Below are 21,664 nucleotides of genomic sequence, written 5' to 3' on the forward strand. Positions count from 1 at the left end.
AGCCAGAGGATACAAGCTGCCACTTGAAGAAAAAAATCTTCTCTGACCGGCTGATGAATACAGGGGAAAAAGCAAAATACATCTGCCTGCTTTGTCTACGTGGCTTCTCGATCACACTTGCCTTTTTGAAGTATAGTGAATATCTGAAAGGCGTATGAACACTCACTACGCCAGACGTCATGAAGCACCGGAATGGCCGCATAGCCAGTAAAGGGCCATCCTCCATTTTCTTCTCCCCTGGGGAAATTCTCCTGGTTGCAAGTGGAGAACAGCTCCTGTTTGCCAGGGTTAATTTTCCTTTGTGGAAGTGCCCTCCACGGAGCCTTGGGAGAGTCAATGAATGACACTCACCTGCAGCACCTGGGGGTAATCGAAGACCTGGTGCTTGTGGCAGCGCTTACGGATGGAAAGGACGTCCTCGGAGAGGTTGGTGCACTTATCCAGCACTATCACTGACTCTCCGTGCTTGGCCTGAAGGGCTCCCAGTTCCTCTCGGTACTCGGGGTGGAGAGCCATCTGAGACGACAGGAGGAAGTATCGCCGGGGACTGTAAAGGAGGAAAGAGGTGACTGGAAAGCTAGTCAAGGCAAGACGACCTCTGACGTTAAACGGACGGCAGCAAGTTTTCTCACCAGTCTTCACATCCCTTGATTCGGGGGAAACGGTAGCATGGCTGAATGTTCAAAATATTATATACTATAAGAGAGTAAGGTATGACTCATTCACATGCTGAAACATTATGCAATAGTTAAGAATTTTATTTGGAAAAAGTTCTTAATGTTTTGAGAAAATGCTTACAATACGCCAAGCTTAGAGCGTGCGCTATAAATATGTGTGTGTGTGTGTTGAAAAAGAGAAAAAGCGACTGACTGGTTGACTGGAAGAAACATGAACATGCTACCATTAGTTAAATCTGATTCTCTGATCAGAAAAGGAGCTGAGAGCTGGCTGCATGCTTCCAACAGGAAAAGAGGGAAACAAGGGGCAGCACTGTTTGTAAAACCGAAAGAGCCGAAAGACTGCTTCTGGCTGTTGAACGGCATCCTCATGCTACGAAGGAAAGAGAGTCCCCTAGGAGGGCCACCGGGATGTGAGGAAGACTGAACTGGGACATGGGAACAAGTGAAAAAATAAAAAATGTTTACTAGAGGAGGGAATCGGTCTCAACACCTGAATAGCAAGGATGCTTAAAAAAAAAAATGGAGTGAGGTAAGGATCCCCAAGGGTCTAGTGCCATTAAGATCTCCGTAAGAGATAAAGATGAGAACCCAAAGTTAGTAAGCCAGAAGTCAAGGCAAAATTTTGGGGAGACCAGATGGTAAGTAATTCCCTCCTAGAAGGCAAGATTCCCAGGAAACAGAGAGGTTGCCAGGGCAAAAAGAGTAGAGGTTGAGAGAGCACTAGAAAAGAATAACATAAAGGAGGTTCCAGGAAGAAATGAAATGCCCATCACACCTAGAGGGGGCACCCATTTAAATCGAACTTGAACGGGTACAGACCAGGGAGAATACGAGGGCTGTACATCCCATAGTCCGGGTGCGGGTACAGTCCTGTGCTTCAGAAAGGACCAAGAACCCATATTCTGAAAACCATTTCTCTCTCTTTTTCCTTGCTTTGGGGAGAAAGGAAGGGTAATTGTTTTGTTTTTCTTCAGTTTCTTAGACTTACTTAGAGGTTTATGCACTCAATGTCGAAGAACAAGCAATCATTCCCTGAGATCGTCATCTTTCACTGAGCATCAAGCTTCTGGTCCAAACACTGAGAGCAATGAGTGGAAAGGTGAACACTGGCCTGGCCAGCCAGATCAGCTAAATAAACTTCAGAAAACATAGCAAAACATACCACAGCCAGATCGCTCATAAATCCTCAGAACCATGTCTTTTGGTAATTTCTTTGTACAACTGAACTAAAGGCAAAGGGCATTTCTCACCCCACAGTGAGGAAAGAAGGGAATAAGCAGATTCCCTAGAACTGCACTGTCCAATAGCAATTAACTACATCAGGCCATTTAAATTAAAATTGATTAAACTTTGCCCTTGCTGGTGTGGCTCAGTTGGTTGGAGCACCGTCCCATAACCGAAGGGTCACTGGATCACTTCCCAGCCAGGACACACACCTAGGTTGCAGGTTCAGTCCCCGGTCCAGGTGCATACACAAGACAATCAGTCAATGTTTCTCTCAAATTGATGTTTCTCTCTCTCCCTTCCTCTCTCTCTCTAAAAGCAATGAAAAAATGTCCTCAGATGAGGATAAAAATTTTTTAAGTTCTTTTGTATTATAAGTCAGAAAACTTTTTATTTGGAAATTATAATGAAAAGTTATGCATTGAGGTAAGGCTAAATGGCCTCTAAAGGTCTTTCTAGTTCCTAAGACACTGGTACATGGCACTTGCTGGGTGTCTCTGGAGACTTTCTACTTAGGTAGAGCCGTTAGCATAAAACTGGTGCTCTGCGCTATCCAGAGTAAGAACAGACAAGAGGGTGTCCATGCAGGATGATGTAGGGCTGGAGCCGTAGCAGGAAGAGGGCGTTCCTGCATGACGAGACGGCCCACATGGAGTGTTGAAGCCCTTGGCGGGTAAGACCTTCCACTTGGGGAAGCAGGGAGGAGGCCCAGCACCAAGTATGAGAGCCCCAGAAGGGTGACTGAGGTTTCTGCACTGTGGGCAGGGGCAGAGGTAGCTACAGCAACCCAGCATGGGATGCTGGAGACCAAGTGAGGTTAGGAGGGCATCTGGGAATCCCGGAACAGCGTTAGAGCCTGGGCGGGCTGCAAAGAGTGCCACAGTTGTGGGGAAGGTGATGGCAATGGAAGTGTCGCCCCAATGCGGGGTACTGGAGCCCAAAATGGGTGAGGAGGGCATCTATGCTTGGGGGTGGCCGGCGGGGGCTGGGGGAGCAGCAATAGGAGCCCAATGTGGGAGAGGGGAGGTGCTGGAGACTGAGTGAGGGTAAAGAGGGTATCTGTGCAGTTAGGTCAAAGCAGCAGAGATATTGAGAATAATGGCAGCCAGATTTCTCACGGTCAGAGAAGGGAGTTACAAATATGGAATTGGAGATACCAACAGAAATACACTGTGTTCAAGATACATACATTGAGAGAAAGAGAGAGAGAGTCATCTACACAGATACAAAAAGAAATACAGATGTGAATGTGTGTTGCTCAAAGAAACTTTCGAGTAACAGAAGACCCAAAAGACCTGGGTTAGACTTCACAGTTAAGAAACAAAGTTCCATTCCAGAGAGGCAGCCACCAGGACTATGGGATCCCCAACCAGGACCGCCGGATCCCCACTCTACCGCCACTCCATTTTCAACAGAAATGTGCACATGTGAGCAAGAGTCTAAAAATGTTCCCCCTGCTTTGTGTTGGTTCTCCCTGACCTCACGGATGGCTGACAAGAGAATGCCCACGTTAGTTTTAAGCAAACAAAATGTTCAGGTGGAATTTGATTTTCTTTTCAGGACTAAAATGACTAGCTATGACTTTCATGTTTCCTCCCAGCAGTGCTGATATCTAAGTTTAAGTAAAACCACGCTGAGAATGTGAAGTCTCCCTCAATAGTAACAGTTGTAATCTCCCAATTTAGTTCCTTTTAGAGAGAATGACAAGAATTCCAGCGGAGGCCAGCACAGCTGTGAGAAGCAGCTATCAATAGCAACAACCCTCAGCTTCCCATTGAAAAAATAGAGAGATTTAAAATAAAAATAAAAAACAAAGCTCTTGCTACTCTATATAGCCCTCAAGAGATGTGGGAATTCCCTTAAAAAGCAACTCTCACAAAGAGCGACAAGTCCCAAATGCTGCCATGAGGTCACCCACACTGCCTCCTCCCGAGTCCTTGGAAAGGATGCTGAGTTTGGAGCCTGTTTATGTCTTTTTTTTTCTTTTTTGACTGTTTTTTGAAGCGGGGGGGGGGGGGTGATGTGTGCGTGAGGTTCTTTACAAAAGAAACACCACAGCTGCAGGGCCAAACTGTGAGTTCAGATGCAGAAACCCACCAACGGGCCAGCAGAGGGAGGCTCATGCCCAGTGCAGCCTTGAACTTTCTGCCGCTGCCCTTGAAGACACCGGTGTCCATATCTCATTAGTGAACTGAGAACTTCAGAAACACACCGAGACCTTAAGTGATCTAGTTAAAGATCTTAATTTCAGTCTAATTATATATAATACGTAGAGAGATTCACTAAGAAAAACTGCCAAGATAGCAGTTTAAATCTTTGAAACTAATTATTTTAAAATAATTTTTACTGTACAGTGATTTGTTCTTTGTTTTTACCACGCTTTTTAAACCTTGTATATCAAAATTTTATTTTTTAATGTAAATTATATTTTATTGTTTACACTGTTAACAGCTGTCCCAATTTTTCCTCCATTGCCCCCTCCACCCAGCACTCCCCCACACTCCCTCAAGCAATCCCCACGTTGCTGTCCACGTCCATGGGTCATATGTGTAAGTTCTTTGGCTACTATGTTCCCTGCGCTGTCCTTCACTGCCCCATGGCTATTCTGTACCAACCAACCTGTGCTTCTTAATTCCTTCACCACTTTTGCCCATCCCCCTGGCCCTCCGTCCCATCTAGCACTATCATCAAAACGTTCTCTGTATCTATGATTCTGTTTCTGCTATGATAGATATGTATTTATTGTCATGTTATTGTTCACATTTTTCATCTTCTTCTTCTGAAAGAAGACCCTTTAACATTTCATATAATCCTGGATTGGTGGCAATGAACTCCTTTAGAGTTTTTCTTATCTGGGAATCTCTTTAACTGATAGTTCTTTTATTCTAAATGATAGCTTTGCTGGGTAGAGTTATCTTAGTTGTAGGTCATTCTTTGCTTTTCATTACTTTGAATACTTCTTGCCAGTCCCTTCCAGCCTGCAGAGTTTCTTGAGAAATCAGCTGACAGTCTTATGGGAGCTCCCCTGTAGGTAACTAACTGCTTTTCTCTTACTGCTTTTAAGATTCCCTCTTTACCTTTATTTAACCTTTGGCATTTTAATTATGATATGTCTTGGTGTGGGCCTCTTTGGGCTCATCCTGTATGGGACTCTTTGGTATGTTTTCTTCCCTGGATTAAGTCTGAAGGGAATTAAGAGTGCTAAACCAAAATAAGAGAGCCAAATTATACGAGATAATACAGAGAGTTTAGTTCAAGCAGCCTTAGAAAGACAGAGGCCCAGAGGCGGGCAAGCTGGCCTGACAGCCCTGATCCTCATCAGCTCGCTCTTTGCCTCACCCAGGCTTCCTCAACCACACACTGCTGACTTTTGGGTCCCCAAATTCTCTGTTGTGGGGAGCTGCCTGAGCATTGTAGAGGTTTAGTGGCATCCCTGGCCTCCACCCAGGAGATGCCAGGAACACCACATGCAGAACAGAGTTAGCACAGCAGGCCTGACTGTTCTCCTTTGAAAGGCTGGCCCTTGGCTAGTGCACGGGAACTTCAGTTTGGGAGACCTGCCACCATCTCCAGAACAGGAAAGAACTGTGCCCAGACTGTTTGTACAAACAATATGGTTTACACTGAACACCTGCTTTCCTTGTGGGAGTCTACAATTTTGGTACATGCCAAGCACTGCCTGCCCACATAAAAAGTCTGGGGGCCGAGTTTCTAACGAGCTTCCCTGTGGGCAACATTTCAAACATACTGTTACAACTTGTTGCTGGGGGAATCAGGTCCATCCTGGGAGACACCACTCGGGGAGGAAACTTACATGCCTGCGCTTGTTTCCCTGGACTTCACCCCATGCATCTTTTTTCCCTTTGCTGACTATGTTTTGTATCCTTTTACTGTAATAAATCATAGCATGAGCACAACAATATGCTGAGTGCTATGAGTCCTTCTGGTAAATCACTGAAATTTGAGCTGGTCTTGGGGACCCCTGGCACACACACCCTCAGTCATAACAGTTAAACATGGCTCCATATGTTGCCTATGCTACCAGGGAGTACAAAATCAACACTCTTCTACTGTTGAGAACCACCAGCCTAGCCATTATTGGTTCAGATAGGCCTTCAATAAAAGTTTGAGTTGAACTGAAGTAAACTGAACTGAATTAAACAATATCCAGAAGAACTTCAGGAAAAATAAAGCAAAGGGTTAAAAAAAACTTTCAAAAATCACACAACTAATTTAAATTTAAGTAAATGCTCAAAGAAATAGTAAGCAGGGGAGTAAACTTTTTTCAAGTTCATTTGACTTTTCTCTGCTTTATTATAGTTACTCATATCCAGTGCTACATGAATACGCCAAATTAAGATACCAGGTACATGATAAAATTGTACCACACCAAAGGATACAAGCTGTACTAACATGGAACATCCTTTCTCAATGTATGGAAATCCAGCCACGAAACACAGCATTGAACTGTATCATTTTCTCCAGTCCACAAATTCTCTGTAAGAATTTTTTTTTTTTTGCCCTATAATGATTTAAAAAAAACTAATATAGGCATATTTGGCTCATATTTAGCGATTAATACTACTAAGTATTTTCCTGGTTTGTATTTAGTGGGTTAAAATTTTTTTAAACTTTGCTGTCTGTTTGAAGGTTTTCATAATAAAATGTATTGGGGCAAAAATATGAATCATGCATCTCTACGAGATGAAGATAATGATGTCATAATGAACCATATAAAGGGAAGCTTCCTGTTGTTCAAACAGGAAAAGTGGTATGGAAAAGGACATCCTCACCCAGCATGCAACAGTATAGGCATGTCAAAACCCCCAAAACATTATTAGCTCCATATTCACCTTGACAGATGTAATTCAGTTTCAAAGAGAAAGTCCCAGATATCATGCTATGTTAATATGATTTGTTTGTATTTAATTTATAAGTTTGTTTTAGTTTTGTAGTTGTATAAGCACAAAGAGTTTAGAGTTTTTTAAATTTGTACTTAGTTCAAGTTGCACTACAAAAAAATAGTAATTAAAATGCAAGGGGCCTTGAATAGCTAAAAAGAAAAAAACAACAAAAAACAAGAACAAAGTTGAAAGACTTGCATTTACCAAAACTTCAGTAATCAAGACAGTGGGGTAGTGGCATAAGGAAAGACACAGACCAATGGAAGAGAAGTGAGTTTAGAAATAAACCCACATTATCTATGGCCAGTTGATTTTCAACAGTGGTGCCAAGATCATGCAATGGGAAAAGAATAACGTTTTCAATAAGTGTTGCTAAGACAACTGGGTAGCCACAAGTAGAAGAATGAAGTTGACTCCTACCTTACACCATATAAAAAATTAACTGAAAATGGATCAAAAACCAAAATGTAAAAGCTAAAACTATGACGTGCTTAGAAGAAAACACAGGTGTAAATCTTTATGGCCTTGGATTAGGTTTGTGAGGTATAACACAAAAGCACAAGCAACCAAAGGGGGGGGTAAGCTGGAAATCATTAAAATTAGAAACGTGTGTGTGTCAGAGGACACTATCAAAAAGTGAAAAGACAACCTACAGAATCAGAGAAAATATCTGTAAATCATGTATCTGATAAGAATCGAGCTCTAAGCTATAACATAAAATTCTCAAAACTCAACAATAAAAACAAAAGCCAACTTAAAAATGGCAAATGATTTGAATAGATATTTCCCCAAAGAGGTCGTATAAATGACCAATAAACACATGAAAAACACTCAACAAAACCACAATGAGATACCACTTCACATCCACTATGATGGCTAGAATAAAAAAGACAGACAATAACAAGTGTTGGCAGGGATATGGAGAAACTGGAATCCTCATACATTACTGGTACAACAAATGGCACAGCCATTTTGGAAAACAATCTGGTAGCTCCTCAAAAAGTTAAATATAGAGTATCCACATGACTCAGCAATTCCACTCCTAGGTATGTATCTGAGAGAATTAAAAACATGTTTACACAAAACCTTGTATACTAATGTTGAAAGCAGCATTATTCATAATTGCTAAAAAGTGGAAACAACCCAAGTGTCTGTCAACTGATGAATGGATAAACAAAATGTGGTATATCCGTCCATATGATGAAATATTATTCAGCCAAGAAAGGAATGAAGTATTGACTCCATGCTACAAGATAGCTGAACCTTGAAAACATTATGCTCTGTAAAAAAGATGGAAAAGGTCACATATCGTATGATGACATTGATATGAAATGTCCAGCATGGTCAAATCCATAAAGACAGAAAGCAGATTCATGGCTGCTGCTGGGAGCAGTGGGTGAGAAATATAGGAGCAGGGACAGAGTGACAGCTAATAGGTATTGGATTTAATCGAGGGTGATGAAAATGTTCTGGAATTAGATAGAAACCACTGAATTGTATCAAATCAGCACATTGTACACTTGAAGCTTATACAGTGCTATGTCAATTACATCTCAATTTTTAAAAATTCACTGAATGGTACATGTCAAAAGAGTGAATTTTATGGTACATAAATTATCTCTATTAAAAAATAAAATAAATTAAGTCAACTCTGGGAGTCCACTAACAGAAAAATATCCAGAAAGTTGATCTAAGGAACGAGTTCATGAAGGATCCAAGCTTCCTTTGCACGTCTTTGCATGTGCACAGGACAGAGCAAGGTGTTTCAGTCTCACCTGGGCTACATCTAAAATAAGTTCCATAATTTGGTCCCAGACCACATGATAGGACACACACACACACACACACACACACACACACACACACGAGAGAAATGTCTTCACTTTGGAAAAGTTCTCTTGACAAAGAATCCATAAAGGCTTCCAAGGGGAAGTTTGGGATGCTTTAAGAATGATTCCTGTGTTCTCAAATGATTGCCTTGAGACTCATTTCTAAGCCCAAATGCTATTTGTAGGCTTTTAAATCTCACCCAGAATGATATTTCTAGGGGGCAACACACAAATGAGTCACCTTCATACAGGAGCACCGGGCACACAAGTAAAGAATTATCATCACGTTTGTTTCAAGTTCATTGACAGTCTCAGCGTGAATGAGTACAGCAGGTTACAGAAAAAAATGGGAGACACAATACCCCATACATCCATGCTGTCAGTGCTTTTCATTTACTCACATGTCAAAAATATGAGCCAATCATGTGCGAGGCACAAAGAACATGGCAGTTAAAAAACAGACCTGGCACCAGTGTCACTGTCCCTACAAAATCCAAAATCCAAAGGAGAGGCTCTGAGCAAGTCATTCCAACAGGGACAGGGAGTGGTACGCTAGCATAGCACAAGCATATGACTGGCGCAGAAAGCAGAAGAGCCATTCCAGGGGCTAAGAAAGTGCCCCCCGAGTAAGAGGTATTCAAGTTGAAACCTAAAGAACAAGTAGGTCATTAGTCTGATGAAAATGACAAAAAAGATTTCCAGACAATAGAAAGTTTTGTAGCCCAGAAAAACTGAGAGTGCAGAGTTCATTCTAAGAACTAAAAGGAAAAAAGCTAGAGATGAGAGACAGTGGTCCTGTCACAGAGGGGCCTGAAAGACATTTTAAGGAGTCTGGGCTGTATCCTAAGGGCCATGTGAAGCCCACAGTCAGACTGCAGGGCAGCAGGACTAGAAGCAGGGAAACCAAACAGGAGGACATTTCAGCAACAGGGAGCAATGACGGTATCCTGGCGTGTGACGGGGGCAGGGGAGATGGAAAAGCAGAGCTAGGAAATATTTAGGATGTAGAACCAATAAGATGTAACGTTTTGGTATAGAAGTAAGGAAGACCAAGGAGGGAAGGGCGCCGTGTAGGTTTCTGACTTGGAAAGCGTGGTAGCCAGCACTGCCCACTGACGGAGAGAACCCTTAAAGAATAACAGACGGGGTGGCGTGGAAAAGATGGCAGTCTCGAGGACCCTGGGCTAGCGTCGGTGTTTTGGTGGCTGTGACACTCTCCATGCTGAACACAGGCGGCGCCTCACAGCACACCTGGCGTGCGGAATGCCCCTTACCCTGGCCCTTTCTCCGGAAGGTCCACCTCAGCCGACAGCGGGCTGTAGACAGGAATGCTGACATCGTAGCCTTGCCGGTAAGTCCACGTAGAAAAGCCGCCGCCAGCCAACAGAGCCCTGAAAGCAAAAACATTTTGTCAGACAGGAAGAAAGAAGGTCTTCCCTCTCATAAGCCCTGCAGAAAGGGACAGGAGCATGACTAAGACCTCACTTAATGTCATGGATGCGCTCTGCAACTTTAAGCAAAACGACACATAACGAAATCGGCCTTACCATGGGCTCATCGATGTAAACAAGAGTTAAGCTCCTACTGCATCCCATCAATGTTATAAGGAAATGGAGTTGAATGAAATGACATTATTCAAAGACCTGCTATCACTGAGTCTTACTACCAACAACAGCAAATGTCCCCTTAGCCATTTTCCCATAAAGACACCGTGCTAGATGTGTGGCATCACACTTCCTGGGCACCAGCTTCATTCTACTCTGGAGTTACCGACCTTCCTCCAGAGTCCTAGAAAAATGCCATTACTTTCCATTTTTAAAGATATATCACAGCCCAGAGGACACCCTCTGAATAGCCCCTCTACTTCTTCATTCAGGTCCCATTCACCTCTCCCCAAAGTCACACCCTGGTCTTTAATACAGTAGCAGTAACAAGAGTACCAACAGGTCTGCACAGAAGACTGGCTGGGGCAGTCACTTACCTACTCACTGACTAGAAGCTCAGGAGACAATGGGCACAGAAAGCAGCTGTGACATCTCACACTGCATATGCTCCAGCTTCTCTCCTATTCCTGCCCCACACAGTTCTTTCCACTGCCACCCGAGAGCTATGCATGCGTCACGTGGCCTCGCCCCGCAATCACCAGCCATCGCAGTTACTCAATCTTGCTAACCCAATTCCCTGTACAGGAAGCAGAACCCAGAATCGGACATTTAGCGCTTCTCTTGCAGTCTGCACGCACTAGCTATTACTTTCAATTAGAAAGCTGTGAACACACTGTTTTAATTGGATCCAGCGTGTACTACAAACGACACTTCATCAGAGAAAGGAAGCAGGTGTATATCACACCAACTTTTACTGTTATTCTGTCGTTGGGATTCCAAAGCCATCAAAACCACTTCCTGGGGCAAAGTTTTGCCAGTTCCATGCACTATACTAAGTCTAAGCTTAAATGTCTGAACTGAGAAACCACATTTTTTGCAATATTGATTGCTACCAATTCCCTCCCTGCCCTGACGACAGCATACATTCTCTTCTAACATGCCCAGTTAAAGTTCAAAGATTTTCACACCACCCCTGGAAATCCCAATCTGTTTGTTTAAGCTTTCTGAAACCAAGATTTGGTCAGTGAGGGAATATGGAGGCTAAAAAAATCTCTCCAGCTGCCAGTCTACTCTGTAAAACTCAACCACTATTCTTAATACCAACATACGGTCTTATTTTTCCTGATTGGCATTCAGCAGTGAATGCAACCAATGTTCACTTGGGCAGGTTCCATGATCATGATGGCAAGCAGACCATATGGGCCCCCATGACCTCTGTGCAGAGAGCAGCAAGCATGGATCTAGTATGCAGGCAGTGGGCAGTGTAGGTATGCCAGGGTAGTGAGTGATTAGGTAATTACACCCACAGCCCCAGAGCAGAGGGGTTCGCGTATGTGGTGAGAAAGGAGGCAGGCATACATCACACCAACTTTTACTGTTTTTCTGTCCCTGAGGCCCCAAACTTTACTCTGTTCCCAGGGGGGTAAGGTAGGGATCATGCACTGGTAGTAGAAAAGCATTTAATCCAAAGCACGTCTATGTCACAGATCATACATGTGTGATCTCCACTCATCATCTTGGAAAGAGCCACAACTGCCATTAGTCACACAGACCTCACACCAGCCCTGTTATTGACAAGACTTCAACTTTAAGTCACTGGATCTTCTTCTGCCAAGGTTTCCATAACATTATAATGGAGAAAATATTGTAAGCATCCCTTGCTTTAAGAAACACATGTTTTACATTGACTGAAAAATGAATTTTGGAGCAGCACATTCTGTTTTCCCATTATGTATCCCCAAATCAGAGATCAGTTCCAAAGCTGCAAGCGAACGGGTAGAAAACGCGCAGCTAAAAAGGTATTAAGATGATGATCAGACTCATGCCAGGCTAAGTGTTAGACAACTCAAAGTGTCCTCTGGCATTTTTAGCACTTTCCAGGACTTCCGGGCTCCAGGTCACCTCCTCTGTCACTGGACTCTCCCCACCGCCTCCTGTGCTCACGGTGCCTACCCCAGGTCTTTCCTCAGATGTCCTCCTAGTTCTCCTCCTCTCTGAGCAGTCACAGTGTCTAAACAAAGTGACTCTGCAAGTTTATCCTTTGTCTTCTTTTAAACCATGTGTGCAATCAGGCCTGCAAAGTCCTCAAATATAAAGCTTCAGGTTCAGGAAAAAAAAAATGCTGATCAATTCTATTGGTCATACAGGGTGGAGCAAAAGTAGGTTCACAGCTATGAGTACATGGAGCACAGTTTATTCATTCCTCTATTATTATTTATTAATTATTATGTTATTTTCCACATGAACAACTGTAAACCCACTTTTGTCCCATCCTGTATTTATTTACTAAATAAAACAAACTGTAAAAGCTATCTGTGAGACAGGTAAATTTGAACCATGGTTAGCTATTTAGTGAATATTTGATAACATTAAAGAATTACTACTAATTTTTTAGGTATGATAATACTCTAGTTAGGTTTTTTTCAAAAAGCTCTCATCATACAAATTCAACTGGAAAGATTTACAAATGTAATGATGTAACATCTGGGGTTTCCTTCTAGATAATCTGGAGAGGAGTACAGATGAATGAAGACTGGTCTCGAATTGATGATTACTGAAGCTGGATGGGGCTGCGTGGAATTCATTGTATCAGCATTGCTTCTTTTACACAGGTTTTCAATTTTCCATAACAAGTTTAAATTAGTAACTATAACCCACACAAAGTAGAAATTTGTAAGAGATATATGTAAAGAATAAGAAAAACCCAAGGTAGTGATATTACAGAACATATCTCAGAAAACAAAGATCAGTAAAGCAAGACACTGAAAAAGTATAATATGCTTCTAATTAAGTTAAAATTTAAATATACATTTATATATATATTTAGTGTATAAACTCATAGAAAAATGCCTAGTATTTGAGAACAGTGATTACCTTTCAGTAAGGGGTGAAAAGAGAGAAGAGTTTGAAAGCGTATTTTTACATTTTATTCTTTATACACTTGCATATGGTTCCAACCTTGTACAAAGAAAGTATACATGTATCATATGTACAATTTTGGAAAACTGAAAGAGAAATAAAAACAGACTTAAGCAGTATAAAAGACATAAGCAGTATAAAAGACTTGCTGAGCAGACACTTCCTTCAGTCCTGGTCCTTGCCACACCTATGACTTTGGACTTTAGGAGACCCTGGATGCAATCTGATCTAGCCCGTCTATTTTCTAATTTCCGAATAATCTGACATGCAGCCCTTGCCTCTCCTGAATCCAGGGATAAGAACAAAGAATAAGAAAAATTAACAAACAAATCTCCTATTCGTCACCCTAACCAGAGGACCAGCTAGGTTTCAAAATGCATTTCCCACATGCAAAGATAAAGGACTCTTTGGTGACTCATTGCTTGCCACAGGATTGCTTCTAATCACTTACAAAAATACATGCATTGGGGAAACAATTGAACCTTCCTGATCCTTAACACCTAAGAACTGGCAAGAACTTAAAACATTCTCCTCACTGCCTGACACTTTCCTGCAGAGAAGTGAAACCCCATTTAACATGTGTACTTGATAAAAATAAAATCCTTCTCCTATGCAGATGCATATACCAAAATGTCAGCAAAAGGCGAAATGTCTCAAACAGAAATAAGCCCGTTTCAAAATAAACCCAGAACAGCAGGTGAAGACATTGCATTCCTAACAGCTCTTTTCCTTCCCTTTTCTAGTCTCTAAAGTATTTCCCTTTCCCAGAACAACCGAGTCCATGAAACAGTAGCCTGCTCAGAAACACTGGGGCTCAGAGCCAAATCAGGGATCACGCTGGGTTTAGCTGGTTTCTACCGAATCTGTGCGGCACGACTGCCCTCTATCGTCTGTCGTGGTTTCTGCAGCAAACTTGAGAAGTGGTCCTTGCTTCTGTCTCTCCTAGTGAGAACTGTACATCCAGACAGAAACGCAACACTGACTCTAGATAATAATTAAGGAGGGCTTAGGTTTAATGATCTTTGGAAAAGTAGTACTAAGGGTAGATTTTCTTAATTGACAAGTTATCCTCTAACAAATTGAGAACACCGCTGGCCTCGGGCTGTTCACTCATCTTTTTCAGCAACAATGATTTTAAGAGTTAAACGTCAACTGTAATAAAATTGGTTATAAATGAGTTCGTGCATAAACTTATAACAATCCTGTACCTTTAGTATTGCCCAGGACTCTTATCTGGGGCCCGAGTGTTTTGCTCCCCTCAAAGCCTTGAACCCAGTACCAGGAGAGGAACCTTAAGTGGCAGGCACCTCATTCCTGGGGTTTCCAGGATGCCTCCAGCCAAAGGGGGTCCGCCAGTGTTTCAAAGGGCTGATAAACATAGTAAGTTGAACTCAAAATCAAAATCATGTAATCATGGCCACCCCATAGCACAACTCCTCCTTGGAAGGTTAATTAGGGAGAGAGGGAAGGAGGGAAGGAGGGAAAGAGGGAGGGAAGGAGGGGAGGGGGGAGTCAAGGAGGAAAGAAAGGAAAAGAGGCAGGCAGGCAAAAACAGCACTGACTAAAACAACAGGGAGAAAATATAATCAGAGTGGTCTCCTGTCCCGACGTTATAGACTTTGGGCATCACTGCCCTCAGTAAGCTGTGGCTCTACTCTTGGCCAGTGCTCACAAATTCAGAGAGAGGTGACCCAAGCCAAACCTGACCCAAACCTTGGGGGGGGGGGCGGTGCTGCATCAGAAGAGCATGACCCAGATTAAGGGGAAAAAGAGAGCTTTTTAAGATGCTATGCTGGAACATAAGCTGCAATTGGTTCTCCACAACAGACCTAAGCAGGTCTCAATAATTCTATTTCTTAAGGAGGAAAATGCCTAGGGCAGTTTTTCATTTTCACAAACAATTTTGATTACAAAGTATGTCCCAATAGACTTAGAAATATGAACAAAAAGGTCTTACATTTACTTAACCCTTAGAAACCTATCACAGTGACAACCTCAAATACACCCACCTGTCTCTGGGAACATCCAGAGCTGTGTTATAATCTGGGGGACCTCCAGGCAACATGTTAAACAGCAGGTGGTTTGTACCTCGATCCCACCTATTAAGAAATTAAACATGTAAGAGAATGCACATGTCAGTGATGAAGAAACAAAAACAAGAGTCAGTTACTGGACGTCAAGTAGCAAGTAACCCAACCTGAAACAGGGCCACCTGTCAGGCATGCAAAGTGAGCATCTAGTAACCCCAGCAACACGTCAGGCAATGGGTGGATATGTACTCCGAGCTTGTCTGCTGCAGAACTGCTTATGATAATGAAAACCTGAAAGCTCTCTAAATGTATACCATTTGGTTAAAGAAACAAAAAATAAATGAAATACATTATGGAACATGTGCACAATGGAATGATATACAGTACAGCCCTTAAAATTATATAGTCAAAGAATATGAAATTATTTGAAAATATATTCATGAGATATTTAAGGGAAAAAGACAGCAAGACAGTATGTAGTATGTGATCCCATTCTTGACAAAAATCCATGTGCTTATATTTTTATACAAAAATGACTGAAATGTAACATCAAAACAGTAATAATGATTATCCCTTAGAAACAGGATTATGGAATGTGTCTTACACTCTTCCTTTTTTTTTACCTGTGTTTTACAGTGAATATGTAGTTGTGAGTAATAAAGAGGTGGGGGGAAGTATTTAAATTTAAAAGAAACAGTATGGGAGGATGAGCCATCCTTAGTTTGTAAACCCTGAGAAGCTGCAGACCCAGAGCAGCGACACTGAAGGCAGACTGCTGCTTTGCGCTGGTAGAGCCAGCTGCGTACAGCCCTGGCCTCATGCTACAAGCCAATCGCCCATCCACATCCCCTCCCAAGAGAAAAGCAGCAGCAGCAGCTCGGAGTCAGCTCCAGAGGAGAAGCATCCTCTCCCTCTCCTTCCCTCTAGTTCCCCGAAGGATTTGGCTCCAGTCTGTAAAAGTGCTAGATACCTAGAGAGCTGGGCCAATGCTTGCGCCGTCTCCTTAATGCGGAGCGTGTTCTGGTTCAGCACGTCGATGGACGGGACAAACAGGCAGGCCCGGGTGATGTCGTCAGTATAGTAGTCGCTGTCCGAGATCGCCGTGAGCAGCTCATTATACTCCCGGGAGATGGTGTTGCTGACTGGGGTGCCAGAGTCGTCCACGTACTTTTTCAGAGAGTAGATATACACCTTGATTTTGTTCTTTGGGTTGAAGCCACAGCGGTAGACATCAAAACACGTGTGCATTCTGCAACTGAGATCGCCCCGCTCGGGGACGGGACTGTCGGCCGGCAGCCTGACCACTGGCACGTCTCGGACACTGCGCTTCTCTAAGCTCCACTCGTTGGAGGGTTCGATGGAATGAGGCCAGAACTGGAACACGCCCGTGGCAATGAGGCCCAGGAGGACAACGGAGAAGAGGGCGATGTAGTAGATGCGGTGCTTGGTCTTCATTCTTGGTATGAGGGCAGGACCCCGGATATTGTACTTGACCGACGCACACATAATGACACAGACAGCCTCTTCCTCACGCTCCTGGTTACCAGGTGGAGAAAGGAGAAAAGTGAGGTATTTAGGGTGGCAAGTGACAGTTGAAAGAACTGTTTAACTTTTAATATACCTATATTTTCCCTGAAGTGGTTTGATGAAATAATGAAAAGGAATTTTGACCTTTCTTTGTATGTATGAATACGTGCTATATAATATCTTTAATATTTAATACTACATACACTACTTAATACAATATTGGTATTTAATATAAAACTATAGCTATACCCTATACACATACACTCACCAGAAGCCTAAGCTGTTACATGTGTGGGGCCTAGGAAGATGGGCGCTGACCAAGGAAGAAAAGTCGGAAGTGGAACAGCTAGATTGCTGTTTCATTTGTTTTTAAACACCGTCTAACATAAATTGACACTTCATCTGAACAAGCTGGTGCTTAGTTATTCTAAAATCTGTTTTCACTCATTTATTCATTCAGCCTTCTATTGAGCACTGTGAAGGAAACAAAGAAGAAAGCAGAGACCCCACCTTAGGTCCTCATAAAGGAGATAAGACAAACAAAACTGTAAAAAAATGCAAAATAAAGAAATACCACTAGAAAAATATCAATAAAGTAGCAAGGGTATTAGAGAAGAAAATATTAATCTTCAATCTTCAGCTCTGGCCAGGCAGCTCACAGCTGGTTAGAGCGTGATCCCTGTGCATCAAGGGTGCAGGGGGTTCCATCCCCGGTCAGCGCACATACAAGAGGCAACCAGCGACTGCATAAGTAAGTGGAACAACAAATCCATGTCTCTCTCTCTCTCTCGCTCTCTCATCAATAAAACTTTTCAAAATTTTAAAGAAGAATGACTTTAAAAACTTCTTTAGTATTTAAAATGTACATTGGTTGATGTTTTATAATAAAAGAAATAGTTGACACATTTAAACGGAAGGAATAAAGAAATGAATGGGGAAGGTGGGAAAGAGGGAGGAGGAGGAGGGGAGAGGAGGGAGGCAGGGAGGGAATCAAACGGTCTGTGTGGTGGATCAATTTCCAAAGACTGATGCCCACAATTATCGGTGAACACGCATACCACTTTTTTAATCAAAAAGTGGAACCTACTTCCCTTCCCATTGAATCTGGGCTAGCCTTGTGACCTGCTCTGACAAAGACAACGTGTCAGAAGTGACATTCTAAGGCTTTTGAGTCCCAGCCTTCAGAGGTCCTAGAGTTGCTGCTTTTGTCCCCTTGGAACCCAGCTGCCACGCCGTAAGGAAGCGGAGCTCCCAGTGGAAGGCAGCCTCAGAAAGACCCCACTGGGAACTACGTGAAGCAGACACAGACCATCCCACCAAGCTCTGCACAGGTGAATGAAAGTTGAGCAAATACATAACTATTGTTGTTTTTAACCTACTAAATACTGGGTTGGTTTGTTACTCAGCCATAGCTAAATGAAACAGTCAATAAGCATCACCGACTGATATAAAGAAAATTCTTAGTCTTCAACTGAAAGCGCAGAGTCCCCTGTAGATGACAATTTCAGATCCTTACCAAACAAACCTCCCCTATCTGATGCCTGGACAGATGTCGCGAGGGTAGATCCTGGAGCATGGCTGCATTGTATGTCACAGACTTACCACTTGGGCACTCCACATGTCAAAGTCCCAGTGTACAAAATGGTCTTTTTCTACTTGCTAATCTTTCGGAAAAGCTATCCCTAGAAAGGGGAATAACTGAAAAGCTCATATACTGTCTCAGGGTGTATCAACCATTTTTACTTCGGCTAGAGAGAGTTCTCCCCAGTCACCGCCCACACTGTAACAACTGCTTCTTCCTAGCAGACTTGACTGCTGTAATCATCAGCTTTTTCTGCTGTAATCATCAGCTTTTTGGGTAAAGTGTGCTGAAAACTCACGAGTGATTTTCACCTGTATCTCGTTCAGACCATGAACTGGAACCTAGTAAGTTTGCCTGTCACAGACTAATGTATGACTTTTCATACATTTTAAGCCTACAGATTATAATTTTGGGGGCATATACACCAGCTATTCGATATATGCTCATTGAGTTTACGACAGATATTCAAGCATGAGAGCCATTTCACTTTTTCTGTCCTTCTAACAGCCGACAGGATGTCCCCAGCCTGCCCTCCCACACTACCTCCAGCCCTCCACCCCCAGCAGCTTTCTGCCACTTCAGGTGTTCCCTTCTAGAGCGCCAGGACAGGCCTTTGGGACAAATGCATGCAAGGAGCTTCATCGCAGTCCACTGCTCCAAGTTAGGACTCCCAACAGGCTCTCAAGGTCTGGCTCAGTGGTTCCCAGGCACCCCAAGACTGAGAATCACACAGGAGGCCTGGTAAAAGTCCTTGGCCCCAGCACTGAAGGTCTGTTATTAGTAGGCCTAAAATAGGGTCACAAAATCTGTCATTTCAGCAAGCTCCTCAGAGTTTCTTTTCTGTAACCAGGTTTAAAATCTTCACTAAAATTAGTGGCTTTCAAACATTCATTTTTTTTTTTAAACTAAAAGCTATAATCAGAAACACATTTTATGTTGAGACTCAATACAGACACAGATGTGTGTATGTATGTGCACGTATGTATTTAAAATAAGTTTCACAAAACAGTGTTTAGCTGTAGTACACAGTACTAGCCATAGAACATTTAGTGAACATTATATTTTTCTATTAAGTTATTCTATTGCTTTTTTAAAAGTTCTAGCCATAACCTACTAGATTATTTATACCACCCAGTAACAGGTCACCCAAAGTTTGAAAAATACTATTTTCACATGCTAACAAAACCAGGGTTAAGGGAACAAAAGTATTCACATATGAGCTTTACAAATTTTTATGATTTTCAATGAACTATAAAAAGGCATTATCACAACAAAATAAACCCAAAGATAATAGAAGAAAATAAGTAATAAATAATACAGAAATTAATTTAAAAACAAAACAGAAAAGCTCAACAAAGCTAAAAGCTGGGTTTTTAAAAAGATGAATAAAATTGACATTTGACATAATTCTGATATGATTAATCAAGATAAAGGGAAAAAAGCACAAATAAATCACTAGAATGAAAAGGAAAACAACTCGAAATGCTACAGGTATTTAAAAGATAAGCCCTGGCTGGTGTGGCTCAGTGGATTGAGTGCCAGCCTGCAAACAAAAGGGTCACTGGTTCAATTCCTAGTCAAGGCACATGCCTGGGTTGCAGGACAGGGCCCCAGTTGGGGGCGTGCAAGAGGCAGCCACACATTGATGCTTTTCTCCCTCTCTTTCTTCCTCCCTTCCCCTCTCTCTAAATATAAATAAAATTAAAAATATAAAAAACTAAAATATATTTTAAAAGAAAAAGATGATTGATGCCAATGAACTTATGCCAATACATCTGAAAACTGAGATGAAGTGGAAAACATTTTTTATAATATAACTTATCAAAATAGTCTCAAGAAGAAATAGCAAACCTGAATAGTTCTATAAGATTAAAGAAACTGAATCAGAAATTTTAAAATCTTCCTATAAAGAAAATTTCAGGCCCGGAACGTTTTCCAAGTTCTACTAAACATTCAAAAAAAAAAAAAAAAAAAAAACAATAATGCAAGTTTTATACAAGTTATTTCAGAATTCAGGGGGAAAAAGGAGGAATACTACCTAGCTTATTTTAGGAGGTTAGTATAACCTTAAAACCAAAATCTAGAATTGTGGTTCTAAAGAGTATGATCTAGGGACTCCAAAGGGTCCCCACAACCCTTTCAAAAGGTCTGAACTGTCTTCATAATAATATTGACACTATTTTTTCACTTTCATTTTCCAGAGACTACGTGATGTGCGATATTGCAAAGACTCAATGCAGAAGTAGATATGAGAATCCAACAGTCTTTCCTCTTTTCCAAAAATAATGAAAAATATCAACTCATAGAGTCAAGATACTCAACTCCAAGCAGAATATACACATACAAAGAAAACCCCACCTAGATAAGTCAAAGTAAAACCACTAAAAAGAAAGCCAAAGAAAAATATTAAAAGCAGTCAGGGTGAGAAGGAGGGGTGCGGAAATCTATGCAAGGTAGATTAACAGGCAAACCTATCAAATCTCTACAACAGATTAGAGTATATTTATGACTTCCGGGAAGAGAATGATTTCTGAAACAATATAAAAGAATGCAAAATGAAAAAATAAAATAGTTAATTCAGGGTTACAATTAAGAACTTCTGTTCATCAAAAGATACTATAAAGAAGTAAAAAGACTACCTACAAACCAGAAGATATCTGCCATACATACAACTAGTAAGGACCAGTAACCAGACGAAAGAACTCCTACAAAACAATAGAAACAAACAAACAAATTGAAAACTGGACAAAAGACTTACACAAGTTTCAAAGACTAGGGAACAAAAATCGCACATTAACGCCTGAAAAGATGTTTGGTCTCATTCACAGTCAGGTAAAAAGTAAAACCACAATGAGACACCTACCCACCAGCATAGGAAAATGTAAGAGTCAAACGCCACCAAGTGTTGGTGGGGACCTTGGGCCACAGTAACTGTCCTGGTCAGGAGTGTGACCTGGCTCCAGAGTCCCAAGTGGTCAGCAGAAGGGCTGGAAAGAACAGCAGGCTGGTACCCACCATGTTAGGTTCCTAGGCATCCAATTTTGCTTTCTACCTGTCACGGTTTGGGTCCCTCATCCTTCCGCCTCCCCCCTGCTCCCCCAATTTAAAGAACCAAAGACAAGGATGGCAGTGTGGGTAGTTTACTTACTTGGGAGGTGATCTCAGAAAGCTGAAGTGATGAGGCAAAAACAGAAACAGAAAACTAAGGCCATTAAGGAATGTGTCACCAAGCTGGCTGCTGCTGTGGGCAACAGGGGCCCTTCGGGCTGCTAGGAACCCTCTGAAGAGCCATGCAGGCTACGCCTCGCCCCTCAGAAGGACCTCGCCCCTCAGAAGGACGACAGTCTACAGCATTTATCTGCCAA

General features: G+C 42.1%; 1 protein-coding gene across 1 annotated transcript in view; it reads right to left on the reverse strand.

Moving 5' to 3' along the window:
* The window catches only part of EXT2 (exostosin glycosyltransferase 2), a 132,303-nt gene that overhangs the window by 105,968 nt on the left and 4,671 nt on the right, over window positions 1-21,664 (reverse strand). The window contains exons 2-5 of the mRNA XM_090262394.1: window positions 16,161-16,726; window positions 15,170-15,259; window positions 9,912-10,028; window positions 352-547 (exon numbers count right to left, since the gene is read on the reverse strand). Of these exons, the coding sequence (XP_090118520.1) occupies window positions 352-547; window positions 9,912-10,028; window positions 15,170-15,259; window positions 16,161-16,696 (939 nt within the window). The 5' untranslated portion in view covers window positions 16,697-16,726. The remainder of the gene's footprint in view (window positions 1-351; window positions 548-9,911; window positions 10,029-15,169; window positions 15,260-16,160; window positions 16,727-21,664) is intronic.

Source organism: Furipterus horrens, unplaced genomic scaffold (genome assembly GCF_987537825.1).
Source record: "Furipterus horrens unplaced genomic scaffold, mFurHor1.1.pri manual_scaffold_2, whole genome shotgun sequence".
Taxonomy (NCBI): Eukaryota; Metazoa; Chordata; class Mammalia; order Chiroptera; family Furipteridae; genus Furipterus; species Furipterus horrens.